The sequence below is a fragment of the Adiantum capillus-veneris genome, chromosome 26 (genome assembly GCF_014529385.1).
Source record: "Adiantum capillus-veneris isolate H3 chromosome 26, ASM1452938v2, whole genome shotgun sequence".
In the NCBI taxonomy this organism is placed as follows: Eukaryota; Viridiplantae; Streptophyta; class Polypodiopsida; order Polypodiales; family Pteridaceae; genus Adiantum; species Adiantum capillus-veneris.
Genome location: NC_140956.1, coordinates 103,645,024 through 103,671,615, shown reverse-complemented (window position 1 = coordinate 103,671,615; position 26,592 = coordinate 103,645,024). Strand labels below are relative to the sequence as shown.

Here is a 26,592-nt window from a genome sequence, read left to right as displayed (position 1 = left end):
AGTAGTCTTACGAGAAAGATGCACCTCTCCTCACATAATCACTCATTTTAGCATAGCTTAGCTTATTAATTAGCATGGTAGAGGAGATGAGCATGCATTGGAGCTTGGATCTTGGTTGGATTTGCATCACAAAGCCAAGACTTGTTGGTGTAGGCCTCCCTTCTCAAGAGCTTGGAGTAGGTGATAAGCTTTCCATTAAAGCTTGAGAGAGAGAGAGAGAGAGAGAGAGAGAGAGAGAGAGAGAGAGAGAGAGAGAGAGAGAGAGAGAGAGAGAGAGTCTTCTTACTCCGCACATAGACTAGTGTGAGGGTTTAATGCCATAATGCCTTGAGAAAATCAGCCCTCCCTCTCTCTTGGTCGACCCGTCTTGCTATTTGCTGATATGCTGCAACCCTATTGGACCTCCCTAGGCCTAGCCAATGGAATTTCAAGAGCATAAGTGATAGCCTTTTGACATGTGTCCCCTTTCCCCTTTTGTGAGAGTTTAGGTAATTAATAAATGCAATTAAACTCTCATTGGATTCCTTTGCCTCCTGGCCAATAGGAATCGGGCAAGCCATTGGGCTGCTAAATGCTCATTGGACCCCTTGGGAGATTGTGCAATAGTCTTCTAGAGAGCTTAATTCTTATTGGTTCTTTTATTAAGTATTTTTAAATTAATGAAACTAGATTTACTCTAGCCTAATTCTCATTGGTCCACCTCCATGGCCATCCAATAGGATTTGAGTACACCTTGTGGGCATTTGGGCTAGGGAGCTGACATGTGTCCGTCATTCCTTTTGTGTAAAGGGAGCTTGTGTGTGTATGTGTGTGTGTGTGTGTTTCTCTCTCATCCCCTACTTGCAAGGCTCGCCCCCTCCTATGTAGGGATTATTAAGACTTTTTGGGACACACACAAGGCATCCAATTTCCCTAGTGTTTGGCCTTTGGACACAACCTTTGAATTTTGGAACCTTAGCATTTTGGAAGTCTTAATGGGCTGAACCTTAGGGTCTTTTTAGCCCATTGTTGCACCTAGCTCTTTTGCAGATGCCCCCCCCTTTGGATCCCTATTTTCCCTCCTTTGGATCCCTACTGTGGCTGGTCTGCCAGCTTAACCAATATTCTAGCTTTTTCTCCCCTGGAACTTCCCCATATTAAATGATCAGTTTAACATGAGAAAATCAAGAGAATTAGATATTAGTTATTATGACAGGTAAATCTAGAAGCACTTATTGCACATTGCTCTTTGGTAGACCGTCTCCTTTTGGACCCCTATTAAGATGCAACCATTTCTCTTTTTGGTCCCCTGTTGAGATAGGTTTAGAATCACATATCTATATTGTAACTCTTGTTCTCCATTATCTTACCATATTAAATGATCAGTTTTATATGAGAAAATCATTTGGTAAAGTTAGATATTATATTTTATGACAACCCACGCCATTTTTGCTTGCCATGTAGTTGTCGATGCTCTACTACTCCAACAGCATGCTTGCCATGAAGCAATCCATATCATCGTTGTCGATGTTGGAATTAGGGTTGTAAGAAAACACACACATCTTGGAGAAGACGAAGGAAGCTCAAGGCACACAACAGAGAGTGTTTTACTTAGTTTGCAACAGAAAGATGGATAGCCCTAGGATGATGGGCGTATATACAATGCACGGGGAAAAAATCTCCTAGTGAGGGAAAAAATGTCCCTGCGGTCCTTAGTGTGTTCACACATATCATTACCACATGTATATGGTAACAAATTGTTGGAATTAGGGTGGCAGGAAAACACACACAGCTTCGAGAAGACAAAGGAAGCTCAAGGCACACATCAGAGAGTGTTTTACTTAGTAATCCACCACATCATGGTTTCTTCTCGTATAAATTTTCAACAAGGGTCTAGATGGAATGTTAAGCCCATGAAAAACAAAGACAAAAGTGATGCAAAGGGGAAAACCAATGCCCAAAATTCTTCCCAAGGCAATTCCAACAACAACAACAACAACAATAGGTTCAAGGAAAAAAACTTTACAAAGGTAAAAACAAACTCTCTCATCAAGAGCTTGAAGCTTTTCGCAAGGACATGGCTATCATTCTTGCCCTAAGAAAAATGCTCGCAATGAGACTCTTAGGGCTTCACCCATCAAAGCTCCAAAAGAGGATGCTCATTGCAAAGGATCATCTCTCTCCTATGCTTGGGGAAAGGTAAGGGAACATGATGCCTTCATCTTGTTTGACCCTGGCTCTACTCACAACTTCATATCAACGGAGTTGGTCACCAAGTTGGGCATTCAATCTTTTGAGATGGGAGATATTGTAACTACTGGCACAACTTTTAAGAGAAAGCAAGCCTCCCTTACTCCCTTGATTGGGAAGTTGAGGCTTCATGTCCAAAGCTATGTCGACAAAAAAGACTTTTTCTATCTCTCCTCTCCAACATGAGGATGCTATCCTAGGGGCACCATGGTTCAACCGCATGGCTGCTAGCATGAAATCCCTGAAAGGAGAATCTATTTCACCTACATGGAAAATAGCATGTGCATAGATGCTAATGATTCGAGGGACACCATACCCTTGGTAAATACGCTTGCTTTTGATAAGCCAATGAAAAGGTCTATTTTTTGCGTATATGATTTTTGTTAGAGAATCTGTAAATGATTCTAATGTTTTCACAAGTAGCAATAAAGGGAATCAAGAGGAATTAGAGTTGTCTAATTTCCTAAATGGATTCCAAGATGTTTTCATTGATGACATCCCTAGTGAGCTACCTCCAAAACGAGGGGATGATGACCATGCAATAGAGCTTCTACTAGGAAGCTCACCGCCTAATAAACCTCCTTATTGAATTTCACAAGCTCAACAAGAGGAGATCACGAGGCAAGTGCATGAATTGGTGGAAAAAGGGATGGTGAGGCCTAGCTCCTCTCCATTCCGTTCACCATTATTTTTAGTGCAAAAGAAAGATGGCACATATCACATGTGTGTTGACTATAGAGCACTGAATAGGATCACTCTAAAAAAATATTTCCTGTGTCACGACTAGAAGATCTATTTGATAAGTTACAAGTTTTGGCCTGACAAATGCTTCAACCGCATTCAAACTCACGATGGAAAAAATCTTCAAGCCACTCAAATTCTCTTGAGGAGTACAAGTGACACCTCCAGGTAATCTTTCAAGTTGTGAGAGAGAGTAAGCTTTTCATTAATCAAATTTTGGTCATACACATAGAATAGATAGATGGGCAACTATGTCATGCTTTATCTATGATCCTAGGTAAGTTTCTTATATTCTCTAGCACCTTCTTTTGTCACCAAAGGAAAACTTATTGTGATTAATATTTGTGATTGATGATAATCGCTATTTGTGACACCAAAGATGAGGATATAGACACACAAGTACTATTTTGGAGATCTCTTAATGATGTGTTGATTCAAGAAGCTTACGTGCTAATGGATTTTGCAGGTTTCATGGCAGATGAGACTAGAGCAAATTGTGATGTTGTGTACAATCTACAATGGATGTCCAAATAACGTCATGAATAGTAGAGAAACGTCTTGTCTCTTCCATTGGGAGAAAAGTTTATAGAAACATATTAACAAATATATACCTAAAGATAGCTTGAAAACATAGACATGTGTGAAACTTGGCACAAATCTAGGACAACGAGTTTGGCAACGAGGCAAGCAAAATAATAAGAAGATGGTGGCCATAGAATGTTGCAAGCAAGAGTATCAAGTCCCTCAAGAGTTGGTTCAAGTGGTGGGAGACAAGGATATCTCATTGGGGTAGCCTTCATTGTGAAGTATGACACAATTATAAACCTCACTTTGACCTTCTCTATGTTGTGCTTCAGTAATTTAAAGTTTTTTGTTTTTGGGATGTAGATTTCTATGAGTCTTTGGAAAAAGGCTCAAATTCCTAGTACAAATTTTTCAGAGACCGTTCATCCATCTTGGCTTGATGGCAAAGATGGTAACAAAAAAATTTCTTCTATATGATGCATGTGTCATGTCATAATAACAAATATCTAATTCTCCTAAATGATTTTCTCATGTTAAATTGATCATTTAATTTGGGGAAGTACCAGGGGAGAAAAAGCTAGATTATTAGTAAGGCTAGTAGACTGGTCACAATAGGGGGCCCACAGGAGGGATCCAAAGGAGTACCATCTGCAGAAGTGCAATGTGCAATGTATGGGCTCCAAAGACCTTAGGGTTCATCCCACTAAGACTTCCAAAAGGCTAAGTTCCAAAATTTCAAAGTGTAAGTCCAATGGTCAAATGTTAATGGAATTGGATGCTTTGTGTGTGCACAAAAGTCCAATTAGCTAGAGGACAAATTAGAGGGCGAGTTGGGAAGATGACAAAGCTTGAGAAGTGACTACACACACACACACACACACACACACACACACACACACACACACACACACACACACTATACACCTAAGCTTACCGTTTCCACAACGTAAAGAGGACACATGTCAGGCATGCAAAGAAACCCCCAATTCTTGCCTGAATACTATTGGATGGGCACAGAGGTGGACCAATGAGAAGTTAGCTAGTGTAAACTAAATTTTTATTTTTATAAATGCTCAAAAAAATAACCAATAAGAAATAGTCTCCCTAAAAGACTATTGGACAGTCAAAAGGTCCAATGATAATTAAACAGTTTCTAAAATTGCTTAATTCCTATTGGCCAAAGGACTAAAAGGTCCAATAGCAAAGCAGATAATTAAATTAATTATTTGGCATTTACAAAATGGGAAAAAGGATGGACACTTGTCACAAGGCTCTTGACTGGGCCTCTCAAAGGCTATTGGCCAAATTATTTACGGGCAGCCAGCAAGAGTAAAACTCATACTCAAATACTATTGGCTAGGCTTTTCAAGGTCCAATAGGAATGTAGCATGAGTAATTGGCAAGGGGGGTCAACCAAGAGGAGAGAAGGGGCTGTTTTGAAGGGCATTATTCCACACACACTCACACAGCGCATGTGTAGAGCAAGAAAACCATCTCCTTCTCCAAGCTTTAATGGAAAGCTCATCTTCTTCTCCTAGTTTGAGAATGGAGGCCTACACCAACAACTCTTGGATATGGAATGCAAATCCAACTACGAGCCAAGCTTCAATGCCATGCTTCTCTCCTCTATTATCTAATTACTAAGCTAAGCTAAGCTACAAGAGTAATTAAGTGAGGAAATACTTCTTTCTCGTAAGAATACTCCTTCTTCCTCTAGATCTACTGTCATACCCCGCTAGCTCTCACCATCTTCGAAGGTGTGAGGTCTTGGGTCTGAGACCAACGAGTAATTGATGTTATGTGTTATCACGCGTAAGTTTGTGCATGAAGCTTCCATCTTCATAGCACCGACGAGTTTTTACCATGGAACACAAAGAATTGTATTGTACAAAGTCTCTCTTAATGGGAGAAGTTATAATACAAATGCCTAATGGCGGGGGGACCGGTCCATGTAAATCCGGTCCTCAATAGTTGTCAATTGTTCTATTTCTCCCTCTCTTTCAAGTATTGTTATGCCAAACTAGTTAGGTGTTATGCTAATGTTGTTATCTCCAACCAAGCACTCTTGTATGCTCATTAAGAATTTGCTCTTAATGAAATGCTCACTATGTTAAGTTATTTTCCGTTATTTACAAGCTTTATAGACCATTAATTGTTACATGTCATTAATGTGATCAATGCTTTCATTCAATACACAAAAACAACATGGCTATATGATTGGTAGATACATAGGGCTTGCTTCTAACATGGAAAATTTTTTAGAGAGATAAAAAACAAAAGCAAAAATTCCTAACCCATGCGTATTGGCTAGTGCTCTCCGAGGTGGAGTAACAAGGACACCATTTTATGAGCTGCCTATTTTGCATGGAGATAGAGAAATTGTGCAAAGAAAGAATGCTAGAGGGTCTATGGAAACAATGTCACAGAAGCCTGGCTATGAGATGGAATTCAAACAGTGAAAAGAGCTCAAACAACCAGAAAAGATTTTATTTGAGGTGGGCATGGAGAGAGAGGGACAAAAAGTTGATGTGAATGCACATTCCATGGATGAGGAGCTCCATGAGAATAATGACATAAGAGAGGCCACTATAGACACTATGGGTGGATATGGTTTTGATGATTTTGAGGTTTATTTTCCAAGGGGCCATTGGGCAATAAGACGGATGCCTCAAAATATATCTTGTAAGTGCTTTGGTGTGGCTGAGGGGAGAAGATGAGAGATTGTCATGCAAAGTAGGTCTCTAAGACTTGTGTCCCATGCTTTTCGGGAGATAGAACTTACAAAGATCAGAGGCAAAACTAGTGGTTGTGGTTTTTGTGGCCATGATGTGCCACACACTAAAGTTGAGGCCAAACAAGGATTGGAACCACCAGAAAGGCCAACATCTTGGTTTATAGAGAGTGGGGCAAATGTATCAAAGGAGGAGCATGCCCGTTTGCTTGGGGTAGATTTTGTGATTGGAGTTCCTTGTCCAAAGGTTTTTAAGGAAGGAGAGATAGTAAAAACCTCGGGCAAGCGTAGAAAAAAAATGGAGATTTGGTGTCTCTAAGGAGGCATGTAGAATCTTTGACATAGCGTCACATGTGGATGCTTGTTTTCTGCAAGAGATAAATTTGACACCTAATCGTTATGCCCTATTAAAGATCTGAACTCAAGATGTATATGATGTGCTTGCAGCTATGAAGCCCTAGTGCACACACCCAGATGTTCAAAAAAGAGAGAAGGCAAAGAAGCCTTACGTGGCTTGTAAGAATGTAGACATTGTCTACACACAAATTCTTGGGCTGGATGGTAAGCAACATACCCGCCTGGAGAGGGGGGAGGGGGGGGGGGGGGGTCACATAGAAGTATATGTGCCTATCATGTGCATGCAATATACAGGTTTTACATAAAGTGACCCTCTTAAGGTAGCATATGAATATACATCAACCAACACAACGTGAAAGAGAACTCACATTCGTCTTTAAGAAACCTCAACAATTGATGTCTTTAGAGAAATGGAGAAGAAGGAGCTCCCAATAGCTTGCACAATCTTCATGTATAGTAGAAGCTTGTGCAAGTGTTTTACATTTTGGTATGTGATGTGTACACTTTGTGAGGGGTGTATTTTTTTGCACTTGTAATAACTACTCAATGACATGTTTGTTACCTTGTCTAATGTGAAAATTAAAAACCTTAATTTTAAAGCCTTTAATGGATTTTTTTTTTGAAACACTTGTATTGTTTGTTTTGAGTATTTAACTATGATAGGTGCAAAAAATACATTTTGTGCTTTATGTATGACTCTGCAAAAGTGACATGCATGAAATATTGTGTTGTAGTTTACTTTTGTTTTGATATGCTAATGCTGTTGTGGTGAAGGCATTGGAGTATATATGTGATGTTTTAGTTATTTTATTATGCAATACTCTATTTTGAGCATGCAACCTAAAAAAAGACCTGAAAGCTCTAAATGAAAAGCTTTTAAAAAAATTGCACTCGTTTACGATGTAAATTCTCAGTAGTGGCCCTGGGTCTGCTGCTGCTGGCAGCTGCGCTACAAAGGTCTCTCTCTCTCTCTCTCTCTCTCTCTCATATAGAAGCATCTCACGAGGGGTAATCACGCAGACAAATAGAAGCATCTCACGAGGGGTAATAACTCAGACAAATAGAAGCATCATACGCGAGAGAGAGAGAGAGAGAGGGGTCAATGGGATACATCAGCGGGCTCCTCCAGGGCAGCGGAGTGGCGGTTCTTAGACTATGGGAGAGGACCTTGCTGTATAACTATCAAGGTCTATACAGTATTCAGCTCCTATTTGCAGCAGAGAGAGAGAGAGAGAGAGAGAGAGAGAGAGAGAGAGAGAGAGAGAGAGAGAGAACCCTATCGATCAAACTAAGAGCTCGCAGTGGACACCTGCCGTGTCAACCCCGTCGCCTGCCTGTCTGCCAATTGTAATTGCAGATGCATATTAATGTGCTTTTGAAGCAATACTGTAAGTAACTCATCAATGAGTTGCTTTTGGGCTATACTTTTAATGGCTAGTGATTTTTTAAGGTGCTTTTGAAGCATTGTTGTAAATAACAGATCATCGAGTTGCTTTGTTTTTTTGCCCCAAAGAAAACGATCCTTCCATTAGTTAAGGAAACTGCCCAATCGGCTACAATCTGCCCGTGCTAGAGAAGGCTACATCAACATGTGGGGAGACTCTTATACAATGATGGTTGAATCAAGGAATGGGAGGAGGAAACAACCACACTGGTGGACGGTTCTGCCATCTAGGCTCAATGTGGACCATGGAGAGGAAGGGCCCTAGGCGCCAAAGTCGCAAGAAAGCCCCACGACACTCCCACATGCGGTCAGAGCTGCCCTGGAGTCTCTCAAACTGGCCTCTAAGTGTGTGGATCAGCTCAATCAGATGTCGCGGACACTTCGCTAGTTGAGCCTCGAAGATGCGGAAGCAACGGGTTCGCCAAATGAACCACAATGTCAAGTTGCAGACGAGCCCCCAAAGCCATTCTCTATCTTTGCTCCACTCCAACTCGGTGGCTGGCTGGAGTGTAGGCGGGCCCTCGTGTATCACAGTCGTCCTGCTGATTGAAGCCATCTGGAAACGAAGTGCTAGGCCTGTGTGTTGGGAGAGAAGAGACGACACGGCATGTCAGCCCTCGGGTCCCAACCACCTTGAAGGGCCCCCTTGCTCTGTTGCCAAGGCAAGTACTTGCTTTATTTCTTGCACAAAAATAAAGCAAGTACTTGCTTTATTTCTTGCACAAAAATGCTAATACAATGATGCTAAATGATGAGATGCTGAGATGCTAATGGGTACTTGATGCAGATGCTTGGTAAATACTGGGAAGTTGAAGGGTATTGCAGTAGATGCTGAGGGGTACTGTGGTGGATGCTTTGTACTCGAGAGGCTAAGTGCTGGGTATTGCGGGTACTTGGTGCTTGGTACTATGGGGTACTTTGGTGCTTGGTACTATGGGTACTTGTTGCTAATTGGACTATTTTCTTATTTTTTTTAATGATTAATCTCTTTTTCTAGGATATTTTATTGTGTACACGAAGAACTGTTAAAAGATTGTAGCTACAGGAAGTGCCATCAAGAACGGACAACTCTGATGTGTCATTTGATGGGTGACGGTAAACATCGCGGAGGAGTTTCCGTAAGTTCGGTGGAAGGAGCCGGGTTACGAGTGCCCCTAATGCGTCACATGATGGGTGACGGGTGCATCAGAAAGGGGGCATTCCGTAGGCTAAGGAGGAAATCTGAACTGAGTAAGAGAATACGCATAAAAACGCAAGCACAAGAATAAAGATGGGTTCAATGAAGCTTTTTACGAAAAGCAGGAACATTCGCGGGAGGGCAGATGCTTTCCCGCGAGGAGTCTGTGTCTGCATTGCATCTGTGCCCGTGTTCTGCACCCGGGGACACCCGGAATGTGTTTGTGTCGCATTGTTTCTAACTCACTGAGTGGTTTTCAAAGTTTGAACGGGTTCACGCTTTATTTTATAAAGTGGCCAGTCACTTTTAAGTGACCAGCCCTCTTATAATAAAATAAAGCAAGGCTCTTCTAAAAAAGCCTACGTTAAAAACCCAACGCTAATAAGCTACGCAGGGCTGAAAACAGCTCTCTCTCTCTCTCTCTCTCTCTCTCTCTCTCTCTAGAAGCACCAGAAACAGCGAGCTCTCTCCCTCCTCTCTCTAGAAGCGCCAGAGCTTCTGCTTTTTGTGCCCTATTTCCGCCGGGTGCCCGGGCCTATAAAAAGGAAGCAAGCGTTCCAGTTTTGTACATGCCAGGAGCAGCAGAAGGAGTTAGCGCTGAGGATTTTGGAGCAAGCGCCGGCGACGGAAATCTGCGAGAGTTCGTGTGTCGACGGAGTGCAGAAGTCGCTTTCTCGAGCGAGGAGCAACAGGTATAATTTGTCGTTTACACATCGCGAGTATTGCTTTGTGTGGTTGTTTTGCAGGAATCCTCCCTCACGAGAAGTCCCTCACGGGAAGTACGACCTTTGCGTCTAAGTCCCTTACGGGAAAGTACGGCTTCGCGCCTAAGTCCCTTACAGGAAAGAACGGCCTTGTGTCCAAGCCCTTTTTCGGGAAAGAAAGACCTTCGGGTCTAAGATTACAGAACAGAGGGGTTTCCTCGGGTTCTCGTGCTTGTATATGAATTCTCCCTGAATAAAGAATACTCTTGACCGAGGGGGGGGGACCAGCCCATCTTCTGGTCCCCATTATTGTGTCGATCTTCTCCCTTCTCTCACATTTGCAAAGTATTTTATTTTTCAGATTTCTAAGTGCTCGTGTACGCTCCCGTTTTGTGACAGATACTGGGAAATCTACCAGTGGGTATGTATTCACACTTGCTGGAGGTGCTATTTCTTGGTGTTTAAGGTTGCAAAAGATTGTGGCACTGAGCACTACAGAGGCTGAATATATTTCAGCCACAGAGGCTTCTAAGGAAGCCATATGGCTTGGTAGGTTAGGCAGGGATTTTGGTCTTCGTGCACATGCTCCAGTGCTTGGTTGTGATAGTCAGAGTGCTGTATGCCTGGCTAAGAATGCCATGTTTCATGCTCGTACCAAACACATAGACGTGCAGTACCACTTTATACGACAAGTCTTGGATGATGGTCTTGTCTCACTGACAAAGATCAAAACACAAGACAACCCTGCAGATGTCCTCACTAAGAGTCTTGCAAAGTCTCAACATGAGCATTGCATATGCTTAGTGGGAGTTGCTTAAAGGTACCACATTGGGCCTTTAAGTGGGAGGCTGTTGGGGGTAAAGGCCCCCTGTTGCCCCCTTCTTGTATAGTGTACACATACTTATACTTAAAACTCACTTATAAGTGAGTACACACATTTTTATTAAGTGTCCGGCCACTTTGGCCGGACAACTTATAAGTGTACTTAATAAAACAAAGAACCCTCACAAATGAACAATCGTGGGTTTCTTACGCTTCAGCCTTCTCTCTCTCTCTCTCTTTCGATCTGCTGCGCATCCTTCTTCCTGCAGTGTGTGCCCATCTCCTCCTGCTCTCGCACACTCCCTGCGCTCAACAAATTTCAGTTTTCAGCCTTTAACACTCGTAGAAGAAGTCCCAAACCTCGCAGATCTCACCTTCCCGCAGCAGTTCCTCGCCGCACGGTGGGATCCATCGAAGTTTGCAGTTTCAGCTTGGAAAATGCAGATTTCAGCATCTGCGTTTTCAGCGCGTCGTCGTCATCGACATCGTCACCTACATAGAGTCAGAATTCAACAGATAAAGATTTGCAGATTTCAGCCCTTAGCGTTTTCAGATTTCAGCTCGTCTCGTCGTCGACATCGTCGGCAAGTCCAAGCATTGTAGAGATTTGTGCAATCAATAGTAGACCACTCTCGCCCTAGAGAGTGGGGCCTTCGGAGGAGGGTTTGACAACATCTCTGGTGTCGTATTCTCTTCTCTCTCTATCTCTCAGTCTCACACACGTTCATTCACAGTGTCCATTCACTTTGTTTGTGTCCATTGTACTCTCTCACTAAAGGAACGGAAGGCTCTCCCTTCCGTAAGTAAAAAGGAACCTTGAGCACAGTTCGGAGCACTCATCTTGAGCAAAGTTCAAACATTCATTCCGCTGCACCTTACATTGGTATGAGAGCTTTGGCAGTGTTTTGTATCACTCAAGGAAAGAACCACAAGAATCACAAGGATTTTTTTGCTTGTTGCGGTCACACGAACCCAAGTTCGCTTGGGCATGTCGATTCCTAATTGTGTTTTTGAAGAGTGACAGGAATCCTAGGAAAGAAGGGCTTGTCCAGCCTCCCCTTGTGCCTCTTTTCACTCATTGAGAGCGGACCGTGCACCTAGCGGCTGGCCAATCGGCGTGAGGTGGGAAAAAGCAACCTTGGTGTGAGCGCAAGGCCGCCAAGGGGTGCGCCCGCGGAAAAGAGCAGAACTCGGGTGAAGAGAAGATCCTTTTTTAACACAGATTGCAAGCGAAAGAACCTCAAGACCCTCAAGAACCCCAAGAACCAAGACCCCCAAGAACCAAGACCTCCAAGAACCCAAGTTCCTCCTGAACTTAAGAACCCAAGACCACAAGAACCCACAAGAACCCATGACTTCAGTGGATGGTCATCACTCGAAGCGGAATGGATACTTCGCTTAGAGGTGATAAGCATGAGAGAGGCGAAGAAGAATTTTCCCCACCAGGCGGTTTTTCTGACCCTCCCCCTTCCCTATCTACGCCAAGGATTGCACTATCTCCTATGGAGGCTTTTGACAAGATGATGATGGACATGAAGTTAGAACGCGAAGCAAGAAGGGTAGAAAGAATGGCAGAAATGGATCGCAGACACGCAGAAAGAAAAGCAGAAATGGAGCGTGGACACCAAGAAAGAATGGCAGCCATAGCGCGTAAGAGCGAGCAAGCACACTTGGAAGCCAAAGAAAGACAAGCCAAATTTGATCGCGAAAACAAAGAAAGACAACCAACATTTGATCGCGAGAACAAAGCAAGACAAGAATAGAGCGACTGTAACCGGCCTGTTCAATCCAAAAAGGGCGGTAGACTTTACTTTAAACCTTGATTTAGCTTTCACCCATTATTAGTCGTCTATTTTACCTGTACTTTCAAGACACAACAAAGGGGAGAGGGATACAGGCTGCTAGATTGCACCTGTATGAGTAGACGGACACCAGATTGGCCCCTAACTTAGGCGCCCCTTTCGGTATTTCTTTATTGTTCAAAGAGGGAATAAACGCTGTGTTTCCTACAAGCTGCCCCGCACAAACTCGGATGAATTTCCACTTTCCAGCCGATTTCGGCAGCATAACTGTACTAGAACCCTCACGGTCAGTATTCCCACGCATTGACTGACTTTCCCGACGCTACGGGCACTTTGCAAAAACCTGGCGAGAATCTGCAGCACGCTGAATTTCTCTGTTTTCAGCCCTGAAAATGCGCCAGATCACCTGTACAGCGGTCCCCTTGCTTGCGTCCCCGAACCTCCTGGGGGTATTAGGGTCCGTTTAGGGCCAAACCCTAAACCTGCAAAAATACACAGCAGGCTGTAATTCACTGTTTCGGGCTCCGTTTCGCGTGCCGTCGCATCCCTAGCAAGTCCTCGAGCTCCCGCACCTGTAGGCTACTTGCCCTTTGAATCGGACGAGATTTCTGGCGTGGAAACCTCTCCGAATTCACCTGTACCTGCGGGGGGATTAGCCGCTAGCTAATCCAGTACCTGTGCAAGAGGCTCTTGCCTCGGCAATCGCGCATGAACCCACACAACTGTACATTGGTCAAATGAAAAGCCCACTAGAGGGGCATAACATACTGCCAAAGGGGAGAGAGAGGAGTGCAGTGTAGCGTTGCAGGGCATCACTCCTGGCACCGCACTGTGCATAAGAGGGAAAGCAAGCACTCCATAGCTCTTAACCTGTGACAGAGACTTGCAAAATGAGCCTCCCAGCTATAAATCACGTTTTTGCCTTCTCTATAAGTAGTAAACTGGCCTCAGAGTGCCAAGTGTCACTCATTTGTGCATTTTCCCGCTTTAGACCCTCGGTCTAAAAATATCTCACCTGCAGCCTCTGTTGACTTGGCCACAGAGTAACAAAAGTTCCCCATGTCAAACTGCACGTAATGACGCGAAGACATTTTTCAGGTCCCAAAATAGCAGTTCCCTAAATTTTAGGAGATGCTGCCATTTATCTTTCTAGGTCATCCGACCCTCTTTGTACACTGTGGCCACATCCAAAACTGAAATGTAGCCTCTGTAGCAAAGGGATTCCACTTTGGCTAGTCAATGACCCCACTTGGCTAACCATAGTCCTTGTCCAACCTTAGTGCTCTCTTGCCCTCAGGCCTGGACTCCCTCTGGACAGTTCCACACTAGCTATGCAATGCAGGGCAGTTAGATTTCCCGAGGGGTGTTTCCAAAAAGTGAAAGTAAATAGATAATAAGAAAGAAATCAACAAAAAGGATAGATAGTAGTCACACGCTGGTGACATACCCCCCTCTTGAAATCTCAAACGTCCTCGTTTGCATCTATGTCGTCCATGCTTACTGTCAACACTGATGTATTCAACACATGTCGACACATATACGACACATACATGCTCATTGTCAACCCTGGTGTATTCAACACCTCGTCGACTCATGTATTGCTTGCGTGTGAACCCTGTCCCAATGACATAGTGGTAGCTTCGCACTCTGCCATTGCTTTGAGTCACTAACTTTCCAATGACAAAATGGTAGCTGCACATTTTGCCACTGTCTTATAGTACACGTTGGATCCCGTAACACTTTCGAGCATACCCAAACCGACAGTTTAAGAATGCAGTTACACATGTACTCTTTAATAGAAGCAATCACTGTATCCTTGACAGACTGACAAGAAATACTCACTTCTATAGCACTAACCAAACTTTTGGACATTCCATAAGAGCAATTGCCAAACTGACAATCTGTACAGCTCTAACATTCATGTAACAGGTATTTGATTTGAGCTCACTTTAAATACCATGTACATCATTTGTTTCAGAAGCCATTGTCACACTGACAATCCATGTAGCTTTGAAACTCAAGGGGTCAAGGTAGGTTGCAAATCGAAGGCTTCCAGGTAAAGTGATAACACAGTTGGTGACTCTGCAAGTTCACCTTCTTCCATCCACTTAGCATCCATTGGTGGATAGTTTCTGAACTTTACCAAGTAACGCCTAGCAACCTTGCCTTTCACTTTCCTTTCTTTGTGTGCCAAAATCTGTTCAGGGACCAAGATCTCGTCAAGTTCCTCGACTTCCCGGCTGATCTTCAGCTGGAATAGCTTCTGGCACATCACCCACATAGGGTCTGAGAAGACTCACATGAAACGCATTGTGAATCTTCCAACTGTCAGGCAATTTCAGCCTATATGCAACATCACTGATTATGTCGCACACTTGAAAAGGCCCATAGTAACGCATGCTGAGCTTTGGAAACAGTCTTTCCTTGCCCTTCATCTTCTTTAACGTTGCCTTTTCAAAGCGTAAAAGCACCCAATCACCAAGTGAATATACCACTTCACGACGGTGACGATCAGCTGCTTTCTTTTGCTTTGCCTGAGTCCTTTCTAAGGCCACTTTGACCTTCTTGTACATTTCATCCATGTCCTGAACATACTTATCTGCTTCAAATATCTTGTCCTTTGTATGCAGTATGGGAGGAACTTTCTTGCCACCTTCAACTATCTCAAAGGGTGCCTTGCCAGTTGATGAATGCACTGTATTATTGTATGCATACTCCACCAATGGCAAATACTGCTCCCACTTTCCTTTATGCTCTGACACATAGCACTTGAGCAGATCTAGGACAGTAGAATTTGCCTCTTCTGACTGCCCATCTGTTTGAGGATGAAATGACGAAGAGAATTTGAGCGTGGTGCCCATATTCTCAAACAAACCTCTCCAGAACAAACTTGTCATGCGTGGATCACGGTCGCTAACAATCGACTGTGGCATGCCATGATACTTGAAAATATTGCTCATAAACAAGCGTGCCATCTGATCTGGCTTTATCTTCTTCCTGACAGGAATAAAATGAGCCTGTTTGCTGAATCTGCAAATAATGGTCCAAATACCATCATTTCCTGTCTGCGTTCTTGGAAGATCAAAGATAAAATCCATAGCAATACTTTCCCATGGTTTATCTGGAATAGGTAGTGGTTGCAATAACCCTGGTGCCTTTTGCCTGTCAAACTTGACCTTTTGGCATATTAGGCATTCTCGCACAAAGGCATCCACATCCCTTCTCAATGTAGGCCAATAGAAGAATGTCTCAACCGCTTTACTGTAGCATCGATAACACGATGCCCTGCATACGGTGGGACATGACTCTCTTCCATAACTTTGCGTCGCAATGGCTTTGTGACACACAATCTGCCATGCATCATCATGAACCCATCTTTAAGAAGATAGTGTTCATGATGTTGTCCATCCATTAGTTGCTCGAAGACCCTTGCAAAATCTTCATCATTTGCATACTGTTCTCTCATATCATCAAGTTCATGATGATAAGGAATCGACACAGCTGAAATTTGTGGCTTTCCTTGACAAGGCATCAGCCACAACGTTCTTCTTGCCTTCCACATGCACAATCTGAAAATGGAACATGGACAAGATATTTGCCCATCGCATATGCTTCTCAGATAACTTTGTCTGTGTCAAGAAGTATCGCAAGGTCTGATGGTCCGTTTGGACAACAAAGTCTGCACCTAGCAGGTAGTGTTTCCAACTTAAGAGCGCATGAATCACAGCCAGTAACTCTTTCTCATAGACCTGCATGGTCATCTCTGGCCCTTGCAAAATTCTGCTCTCATAGGCTACTACCCTGCCATCTTGCATTAGCACAGCACCAATGCTACTACCGCAGGCATCACACTGGACACAAATGACTTCCTAAGATCTGGCAAACAATGACTGGATCTGAAGTCATCTTTTCCTTTAAGAGATTAAAAGCTGAAATCTCTTTCTGTGTCCATCTAAAGGTGACTGCCTTCTTTTGAAGAGCATGTAAAGGTGAAGCAATCTCAGCGAAATTTCGGATAAACCTTCTGTAATAGGAGCATAGTCCCAAAAAGCTTCGGACATCATGCACCGTCTTCAAATTTGGCCATGACTTGATCGCTTCGACTTTTGCAGGATCCATTCTGACACCGTCCTTTGAGACAATGTGTCCCAGAAAGTGAATCTCTTCCAGAAAAAACTCACTTTTCTTTGCATTGATGAGCAACCTATGACTGCGTAGCTCTTTGAACACAATGGCCAAGTGATGCCTATGCTCCTCTTCATTCTTTGAATAGACTATCATGTCATCAAAGAACGTACCAACAAACTGCTGGTGTGGACGGAAAATTCTGTCCATCATCCTATTAAACGTAGCAGGAGCATTTGTGAGACCAAAGGGCATCACTAAAAATTCGTAAAGGCCAAACGTTGTTCTAAAAGCAGTCTTGTGCACATCCTCTGATCTAATGCGGATCTGATGATACCCACTCTTTAGATCTATCCTGCTAAACATAGCTGCTCCTTCTAATTTGTCCATAATATCATCAATTCTAGGTATAGGGAACCTATTCTTGATGGTATTCTTGTTCAGTGCACGGTAGTCGATGCACATACGCCATGCCATCTTTTTTCTGCACCAACAATACTGGAGAACAGAATGGAGATGAACTGGGCTGAATCAGCCCTTTTTCTAACAGCTCCTGTACTTGGCCCATTATCTCTTTCTGCTGAGCCGCACTAACCCTGTACGGAGGCTTATTTGGTGGGCTACAGCCTGGCACCAAATCTATCGCATGGTCCTCGGTCTCTCTGGCGGTAATTGAGACGGTAATGAATCAGAAAAACAGTCACTATACTGTTGTAAAAAACATTGACCTTTCTTTATCTAGCACAGATAAATTTGATTCATCACAATCTGACACTTCACGTGCAAAAAACCAAGTACGCAGAAAGATGCTTTTTCATTACAGAAGTAATAGCAGAAGCTGATACAGTAGGAATAGACTCCCTTTAAGCTTTACATCCAGAATGTGAGTCTTTCCCCTGCTCTGTACAGTGATCTTTTTGTTGTAGGCATCCATGATTCCCTGTACACGAAACAACCAAGGAATACCTAACAACACATCACATCCGTCCAGTGGCATGATGTAAAAATTCTTCAGCATCTACATAGGACTGGATATGTAGACGCAACTTTCCAATGATGGGTGTCACAGCCTCTGTATGGCCAGGACATGCCAAACCTGCCTCTGCTGTATACCCCATCTCTTCAGGTCTGATTCCCAACTTTGAAGCCAATTCTGGGGAAATAAAGTTGGCTTTGGCACCTGGATCAAAGAAGATAAGCAATGTTTGATCCCTAACCTTTCCCCATGCTCTGCAAAGCTCACTTGCATCTGAATTTGGCTTGTCGCCCACCATATCTGGCACTAGACCAGCCATGGGCTTCTTTCCTTTCTTGTCTTCCTTGTCTTCAGAATCAGCTGGCCTTTTCTTTGTAGGACAGTTGTAAGCAATGTGGCCAGGCTGCTCACATATAAAGCATTTGTTCTCTGTCCTCAGGACCTTCTTTTGCTCTTCTGACTTGCGAGGAAAACGTCTTTTCCATTTCTTTGCTGGTCCTTTTTCTGATTCAGCCGTAGCTTTGTCTTTCCTTGCGTTGGCTGACTCCTGAGTCCCTTAGGAGCCTCATTGGGAACGTGCTTCTTGGTTGAATTTTTCTTGCCTGATCCTGCCTTGACGCCAGTGTTAAATTCACAATCTTCTCCCTTGAGCAAACCATTGCCAGTGTTTGCTACCTCGATGAGCTGCGTCAAAGTAGTGACTTTGGTCTTTGTGCAGTATTTTCTCAATCCTTTGGTAGGCCACAACAGTATTTTTCTATCTGTTCTGTCAATGGCACAAACCTATAGGAAGTTACTGGAAGTAGAGCTTTCCAAAACTTCCGATTGTAATCATCCAGATTTCTGCAAGTGGCAGCATTAAGCTGGTGCCATTCTGTCATGACATCTGCTTCGAAATCATCAGATAACCATGCTGCTGCAAAAATCTGCTTGAAGTAAATCCATGTGGACGGAGCTTGCCCTTGAAGCAATAAAGTTGTCCACCATTGTCCCGCATTCCCTGTCAAGAAAGTGGCTGCCTTGCGGACCTTTGAAGCCTCTGTAAAGTTTCCCCCTGCATAGGCCTTGTCAAACTGCTGGAGGAATGAAAGAGCCTTCTTCCTGTCATCAAACCCTGTAAAGGTCGTGAATGACACTCCTTTGCCACCTTCTTTGTACGGAGTTGGCCTCTCCAGCGGCGTTAAATTGTCATATGGAAGTGACTGAAACATGGGAACACTAATAGGGTTCATCTGTGTTCCTTGGCCGCTATTAACTTGACCTGGAAATGCCATATTTGGCTGCTGATTTGTAATTCCAGCCATACCAAAATTTGCTTGTGGCATCCCAAATTGTCCCTGAGTGCTTTGAAACCCTGGTTGCATACCCATGACACTGTACATGGGGTTAGGCATCATCGTTTGAGCACCCCCAAACACTGTTCCTGGCGTATAAAACTGATTTCCAGGTGCATGACCAGCCATGCTCTGAAATACCGATCCACCTCCAAAATAGCCAGGGTGTACTGAAGGTGGTGGGAAGACCTGTTGCATAGCCTGTAAGTTGCTTCCCTGCCCATTAGAACCAGCTATAGGCTGCTGAAAGGTGGCGGGCTGAATTGGTACAGCTTGAAAAACTGGCATCTCAGCCACCTGTTCTTGCACCTTAGGCATACGTTGTGGAGACTGCATGTTCTCCGTCAAGTGTACAGGTGTTTCCATTGACTGTGCGGTATGAATCACCTGTGCTCGAGCCTTAACAGGCTTTTGAATATGATCCAGTGACCCAACTTGCTGAGACGGAACAGGAGGTTGCAGAAAGGCTAAAAACCTGGGTTCTGCATTACTTGTGTGAACATAGCCACAGCAGTAGCCAACTGGGTCCTGAATATATCATCATCAGTCTGTGGTGGTCTTGAGGACTCACCCACTTCATGTGTCTGTTGACCCTGTGAAGAGGAAACCTCTTCAGTCACATCATCTGGTCTGTCAGCCATAATTACAATTCCCTGTGTCTGGTCTATGATCCCCTGTGTCTTCAAGCCCAAAACTGACCAAGGCTCACTTCTATGGAAAAAAGTGATTTAATCCCGTCGATGGAACCATGTAACCGGCCTGTTCAATCCAAAAAGGGCGGTAGACTTTACTTTAAACCTTGATTTAGCTTTCACCCATTATTAGTCGTCTATTTTACCTGTACTTTCAAGACACAACAAAGGGGAGAGGGATACAGGCTGCTAGATTGCACCTGTATGAGTAGACGGACACCAGATTGGCCCCTAACTTAGGCGCCCCTTTCGGTATTTCTTTATTGTTCAAAAGAGGGAATAAACGCTGTGGTTCCTACAAGCTGCCCCGCACAAACTCGGATGAATTTCCACTGTTCCAGCCCGATTTCGGCAGCATAACTGTACTAGAACCCTTCACGGTCAGTATTCCCACGCATTGACTGACTTTCCCGACGCCTACGGGCACTTTGCAAAACCTGGCGAGAATCTGCAGCACGCTGAATTCTCTGTTTTCAGCCCTGAAAATGCGCCAGATCACCTGTACACAGCGGTCCCCTTGCGTCCCCGAACCTCCTGGGGGTATTAGGGTCCGTTTAGGGCCAAAACCCTAAACCTGCAAAAATACACAGCAGGCTGTAATTCACTGTTTCGGGCTCCGTTTCGCGTGCCGGTCGCATCCCTAGCAAGTCCTCGAGCTCCCGCACCTGTAGGGCTACTTGCCCTTTGAATCGGACGAGATTTCTGGCGTGAAACCTCTCCGAATTCACCTGTACCTGCGGGGGGATTAGCCGCTAGCTAATCCAGTACCTGTGCAAGAGGCTCTTGCCTCGGCAATCGCGCATGAACCCACACAACTGTACATTGGTCAAATGAAAAGCCCACTAGAGGGGCATAACATACTGCCAAAGGGGAGAGAGAGGGCAGTGCGTAGCGTGCAGGGCATCACTCCTGGCACCGCACTGTGCATAAGAGGGAAAGCAAGCACTCCATAGCTCTTAACCTGTGACAGAGACTTGCAAAATGAGCCTCCCAGCTATAAATCACGTTTTTGCCTTCTCTATAAGTAGTAAACTGGCCTCAGAGTGCCAAGTGTCACTCATTTGTGCATTTTCCCGCTTTAGACCCTCGGGTCTAAAAATATCTCACCTGCAGCCTCTGTTGACTTGGCCACAGAGTAACAAAATGATCCCCATGTCAAACTGCACGTAATGACGCGAAGACATTTTCAGGTCCCAAAATAGCAGTTCCCTAAATTTTAGGAGATGCTGCCATTATATCTTTCTAGGTCATCCGACCCTCTTTGTACACTGTGGCCACATCCAAAACTGAAATGTAGCCTCTGTAGCAAAGGATTCCACTTTGGCTAGTCAATGACCCCACTTGGCTAACCATAGTCCTTGTCCAACCTTAGTGCTCTCTTGCCCTCAGGCCTGGACTCCCTCTGGACAGTTCCACACTAGCTATGCAATGCAGGGCAGTTAGATTTCCCGAGGGGTGTTTCCAAAAAGTGAAAGTAAATAGATAATAAGAAAGAAATCAACAAAAAGGATAGATAGTAGTCACACGCTGGTGACAGCGACCAACACATGAAAGAGTTCTTGCGACTCTTTTCTATAGTGTAGGTGCAGTTTGCACAAGATCAAGAAAAGGAGACTCTCTTAGTCTCTTCTTCTTCAAAGCATAACACACAGGATTTGCATGATTATGAGAAGCATGATGATGATTTGATTGACAATGATTTGCATGAAAATGATGTGATTGTTCACAAGGATGATGTGTTAGTTGATGCCTAGCGAAGCTAACCTTGTTGCAGATTCGATCAATCACGAAGGATCGATCTTGGCTCTCGAGCCTAGGTCCAAAGAACCGTCACAGGAAGTATTATGTGTTCGCATGATTGATACGCACGTGTTGTTGGAGTGTTTCATTCGTGATCGTTTTTTGTATTTTAGTTAGCATCTTTATGTGATCCCTTTTCTGAGGCATGGCATATTGTACGTTGAGCATGTTTCACTCATGAATGAGCACGGATGTATGCGGATTTCTCATGAAAAGCTGAAAAGTATGCATTCAAGGAAGTCACATTCCATGTCTCTTCCTTGGCACGACACAGTTGTAGAAAGAGCACAAGAAAGAATGAGCACCAAGCATGGGCATTTCCGTTGTGAATTGCCACAGTTGATTGCTTTAGATCAGAAGACAAACAAAAGATACCTCTTGAATGGGTACTGTGGACCTCAACTCAAGAGCCAAGATCTGTCCTACACGATTGATTGTATATGCAATTGGGTTGGCTTTATGTCAGGTGCATCAGAATTGAAATGGTGAAGATCTAGACTTCATTCTTCCACAATTCTTTACTTCTTTCCTTGCTTGAATGTGTGCTACTTGGCACGAGAGATGGTTCCTTTTATTTCCCCGTAGAGAGAGAGAGAGAGAGAGAGAGAGAGAGAGAGAGAGAGAGAGAGAGAGAGAGAGAGAGAGAGAGAGAGAAGGAGAATGACGCCCGATGGGGTCCCAACCAATCCTCTCAAGGGCCTCCCACACCGTTGCTGATGTGGTATTTGCCTTTGATGGCATAAATAGAATGTACACACATGCAATACTCCAATGCAGACTCTACTGACTCGAATGGGGGATGTCGATGAAGCACCTCCGGGGCTGATTTGATGCACCTTTGGATCTGTCTCGATGAGGGGTTGCTAATGGCCTCCAAGGGGTAGATCTAGGGCTGATTTGCACTCCCATCTGGGGCTGATTTGCGCTCCCGATGTGAGAGGAATCAATGGCTGAAAGCTGGCTCCAAAACCTCAAGATGTGGCTGCAAAAGTGCAGCCGATTTGTCACATAAAGCAGGGCTGAAAACTCAGATAATGATGATGATGATGTCGATGATGGTTAGCGATGTGGCGAGGGAATGACTGAGAAGAGGCTCAATGGGCTGTCGAAGTACCTTGTTGCAACGGAGAGGGTAGGGTTAGCAGATCCGAGTTGTATCTGGCGAGGGAAAGGGCTGAAAATTCAAAATGCTGGGCTGATATGCGACATGGAGCACAAAACACTAGGGCTTGCTATTGCAAAAACGTTGGGCTGAATTCTGGCGCTCCCAAACTGATGAGAAAACGCTACACAATAATTATTGACTTATTGAGGTACCATGTCGGGAAAATTGTGCAAGTCGGGAAAATGTGCAAATGTGTGCACATATGAGTTTGTGAGATAACTCACTTTCTGTGACATTTGACGAATAGACTTGAATGACACGTTTCTCTAACCTAGACCTACGTGCTTGTTATGTCAGATGCTCACCAAAGTGTAATAAAATCTGTCAAAACGCTTTGTACAGCCATCAAATAACTTCTCAAAGATAGAAGCACCTCTTGGGGCTTCGACTAGATCGCCATATGATGGAAGCGGACGAATCCTCGTCTCTACAATGGATGTGGCTGCGAACGTAGGCTCACGATGCCTGCAAACTCCCACGGTGGTTGCCTCAGATTGGAACCCTTTGGGTCCGCATTGATGGCTACTATTTGCTAAGAAGATGCCAATGGTGTGGACCTGATGTGCTGCCAAAGATGTGTACGGATCAATGTCAATGCAATGCCTCTTGTGGAATGATGGAATTCTCCAAGCAGAGGGAGAGATGGTTGTTCAAACAATGCAAAGACTCCAAGCTAATAGGCTAATCTGGATGGCGCCTTCCTTTGTCTTCATAGGCATCTTCATGTTTCCAGTGCCCGTCTTCAATGATGCAATCTGCCATGTAGAAGAATTTATGACTGTCAATATCCATGCTAGGATCGAGGTGGTCGAGTGCGCACACCAAGTCAACTACCCTCTCGCAGGCGCACAACAACTGTAACCCCTTGTATACAATGTTTGCATTTCCTACGCTCAAGGGGCACGGTCCTACACGAAATGGCAGGTTCTGCAATTCCCTGTGAAACTGGCCCGTGGGGCGGTAGGCGTTGGCTTTCACCCGAAATTCTTTACTCTAAACACACACAGAGAGAATGTGCAAAGGAAACCTGTGATAGGAATTAACAGTTGCATACACACACGGCTCGGAAGCTAGAATGCCCCGAGCAGATGCCGACAACCTGTAGGCCCCAAAATTGGCGCCCCTTTCGGTATTTCTTTATTCTTTAACACAGGAATTAAAACCTGTGATCTCCTACGAGCTGCCCCGCATAATCCAAGTTGAGAAACACCTGTTCTGGCCCGATTTCGGCAGCATAATTGTACTAGGACGCTTCACAGTCAGTATCCCCATGCAATAGATGACTTTCCCGACGCATACGGACACTTTGCAAAACCTGGCGACAATCTGCAGCACGCTGAATTCTCTGTTTTCTGCCCCGAAAATGCGCCAGATCACCTCTACAGCGATCCCCTCGCGTCCCCGAACCTCCTGGGGGTATTAGGGACCTTTTAGGGCCGAACCCCTAAACCTGCAAAAATACACAGCAGGCTGTAATTCCCTGTTTTGGGCTCCGTTTTGCGTGCCGGTCGCATCTGTAGCAAGTCCTTGAGCTCCCGCACATGTAGGCTACTTGCCCTTTGAATCGGACGAGATTTCTCACGTGAAACCTCTTCGAATTCACATGTACCTGTGGGGGATTAGCCACTAGCTAATCCAGTACCCGTGCAAGAGGCTCTTGCCTTGGCAATCGCGCATGAACCCACACAACTGTACATTAGTCAAATGAAAAGTCCTCTTGTGGGGCATCACATAACTGCACGTAAGGGAGAGAGAGAGCAGTGTGTAGCGTGCAGGGCATCACTCCTGGCACCACATTGTACATAGAGGGAAAGGAAGCACTCCATAGCTCTTAACTTGTGGGGAAGGAAAACTCCAAATGAGCCTCCCAGCTATAAATTCAGCGCTACCTCTTCTTTGCATTAAGCAAGTGCACAGAAATGTGCCACTTGGCGCATTTACAAGCATTTTCCCGTTTCGGGTTTGCCGCTTAAAAATCTCCCGATGCTCAGTTGACTTCGCGGCAGAGTTGTAAAATGTTCCCCTAGTCATACCGGAGGTAATGACGCGAACACATTTCACGGCCCAAAATAGCAGTTCCCTAAATTTTAGGAAATGATTCTGTTGGGCTCCCTGTGGTCATCTGATCATTTATCCTCATTGGGACCGCATCCAAAAGTGCAATGTGGCCCAACTGTCGGATATTTTCTGCTGGTAGTCCCACCTTGACTTTATGCCTTTATTGCGTTCACTTCCTAGTATCCACCAACTTGCTAAGTGTGACGGGGGGACCTATATGATCTTGCTCTGATCCTAGACATCCTCTTACTTTACGAATTCCAGTGCCGACCACTTCTTGTCTGCGGGTGAAACTACCGTTCACATTGGCCATACAATGTCCGACCGTTTGCTACTTCAAAAAGAGGGTCTCAAAAATAAAACAAAACCCATTGGAAAGAAACCAACAACTAAAGTTAGCAGTTGTCACGTCCTCGTGACATAGTTAGCAGCTGCCACGTCCTCGTGACATACCCCCCTCTTGAAATCGCAAACGTCCTCGATTGCATACCTTAAATACACTCCAGTGATGATCTTGTGCTATCAACACTCTCTTATCATCGCATGTATCCACAAGAAAGGTCGTAACACATAGATACAAATGACTTAATGAGACCTTCATACTTTTGTCATTTCCATCTATTACACTGAATTCATATGTACATTTGATGTGCTAGCTCTATCATTACCCCTCCTTTGCACACGTTGGGTTGGGGCATAAGTAGGTTGTAACCCAAAGGCTTCAAGGTAAAGCTGCAATATATCTGGTGACTCTGACAGTTCATGCTCTTCCATCCACTTTGCATCCATAGGCGAATAGTTCTTGAACTTCACCAAATAACGTCTTGCAACTTGTCCTTTAACTTTTCTGTCCTTATGTGCCAAAACTTGCTCAGGTACCAAGATCTCATCAAGTTCCTCAACTTCTGGCTGATCCTCATCTGGCATATCTTCTGGCACATCACCCACGAAGGGTCTTAGAAGACTCACGTGAAACGCATTATGAATCTTCCATGCATCAGGCAATTTCAGCCTGTAAGCCACATCGCTGATCTTGTCAAGCACTTGAAAAGGCCCATAGTAACGCATACTGAGCTTAGGAAAGAGCTGTTCCTTGCCCTTCATTTTCTTTAACCTTACCTTTTCGAACCTTAACAGAACCCAATCACCAGGTGATAACAACAATTCACGACGGTGACGATGAGCAGCCTTTGTCTGTTTTGCCTAAGTCTTCTCTAAGGCAACTTTAATTTTCTTGTACATTTCATCCATGTTCTCAACATATCGGTTTGCCTCAAAGTCTTGTCCTTTGTATGCAAAATGGGAGGAACCTTCTTGCCACCTTCAACAATCTCAAAAGGTGCTTTTCCAGTAGGTGAATGCACCGTATTATTGTACGCACACTCAAGCATAGGCAAATACTGTTCCCACTTGCCTTTATTATCTGACACATAGCATTTCAGCAGATCTAAGACAGTAGAATTACCCTCTTCTGACTGTCCATCAGTTTGTGGATGAAACTAAGACGAGAACTTGAGCGTAGTGCCCATGTTCTCAAACAATCCTCTCCAGAACAAACTGGTCATGCGAGGATCACGATCACTGATAATTGATTGTGGCATACCATGGTACTTAAACACATTGTACATGAACAAGCGTGCCATTTGATCAGATTTTATCTTCTTCCTGACAAGGATAAAATGGGCCTGCTTGCTGAACCTGCAGATAATGGTCCATATACCATCATTCCCTGTTGACGTTCTTGGAAGATCAAAGATAAAGTCCATAACAATGCTTTCACATGGCTTATCCGGAATCGGCAGTGGTTGTAACACCCCTGGTGCCTTTTCCCTGTCAAATGTGACCTTTTGGCAAACTATGCATGCTCGCACAAAGGCATCCACATCTCTCCTCAAGGTAGGCCAATAGAA

The 26,592-nt window shown here is 44.3% G+C and overlaps 1 protein-coding gene across 1 annotated transcript in view; it reads left to right on the top strand.

Moving 5' to 3' along the window:
• The first annotated feature begins 6,038 nt into the window (after window positions 1–6,038).
• The window catches only part of LOC147423929 (uncharacterized), a 100,098-nt gene continuing 79,544 nt past the window's right edge, over window positions 6,039–26,592 (top strand). Inside the window, exons 1-2 of the mRNA XM_086501937.1 lie at window positions 6,039–6,177; window positions 7,498–7,540. Of these exons, the coding sequence (XP_086358063.1) occupies window positions 6,039–6,177; window positions 7,498–7,540 (182 nt within the window). The remainder of the gene's footprint in view (window positions 6,178–7,497; window positions 7,541–26,592) is intronic.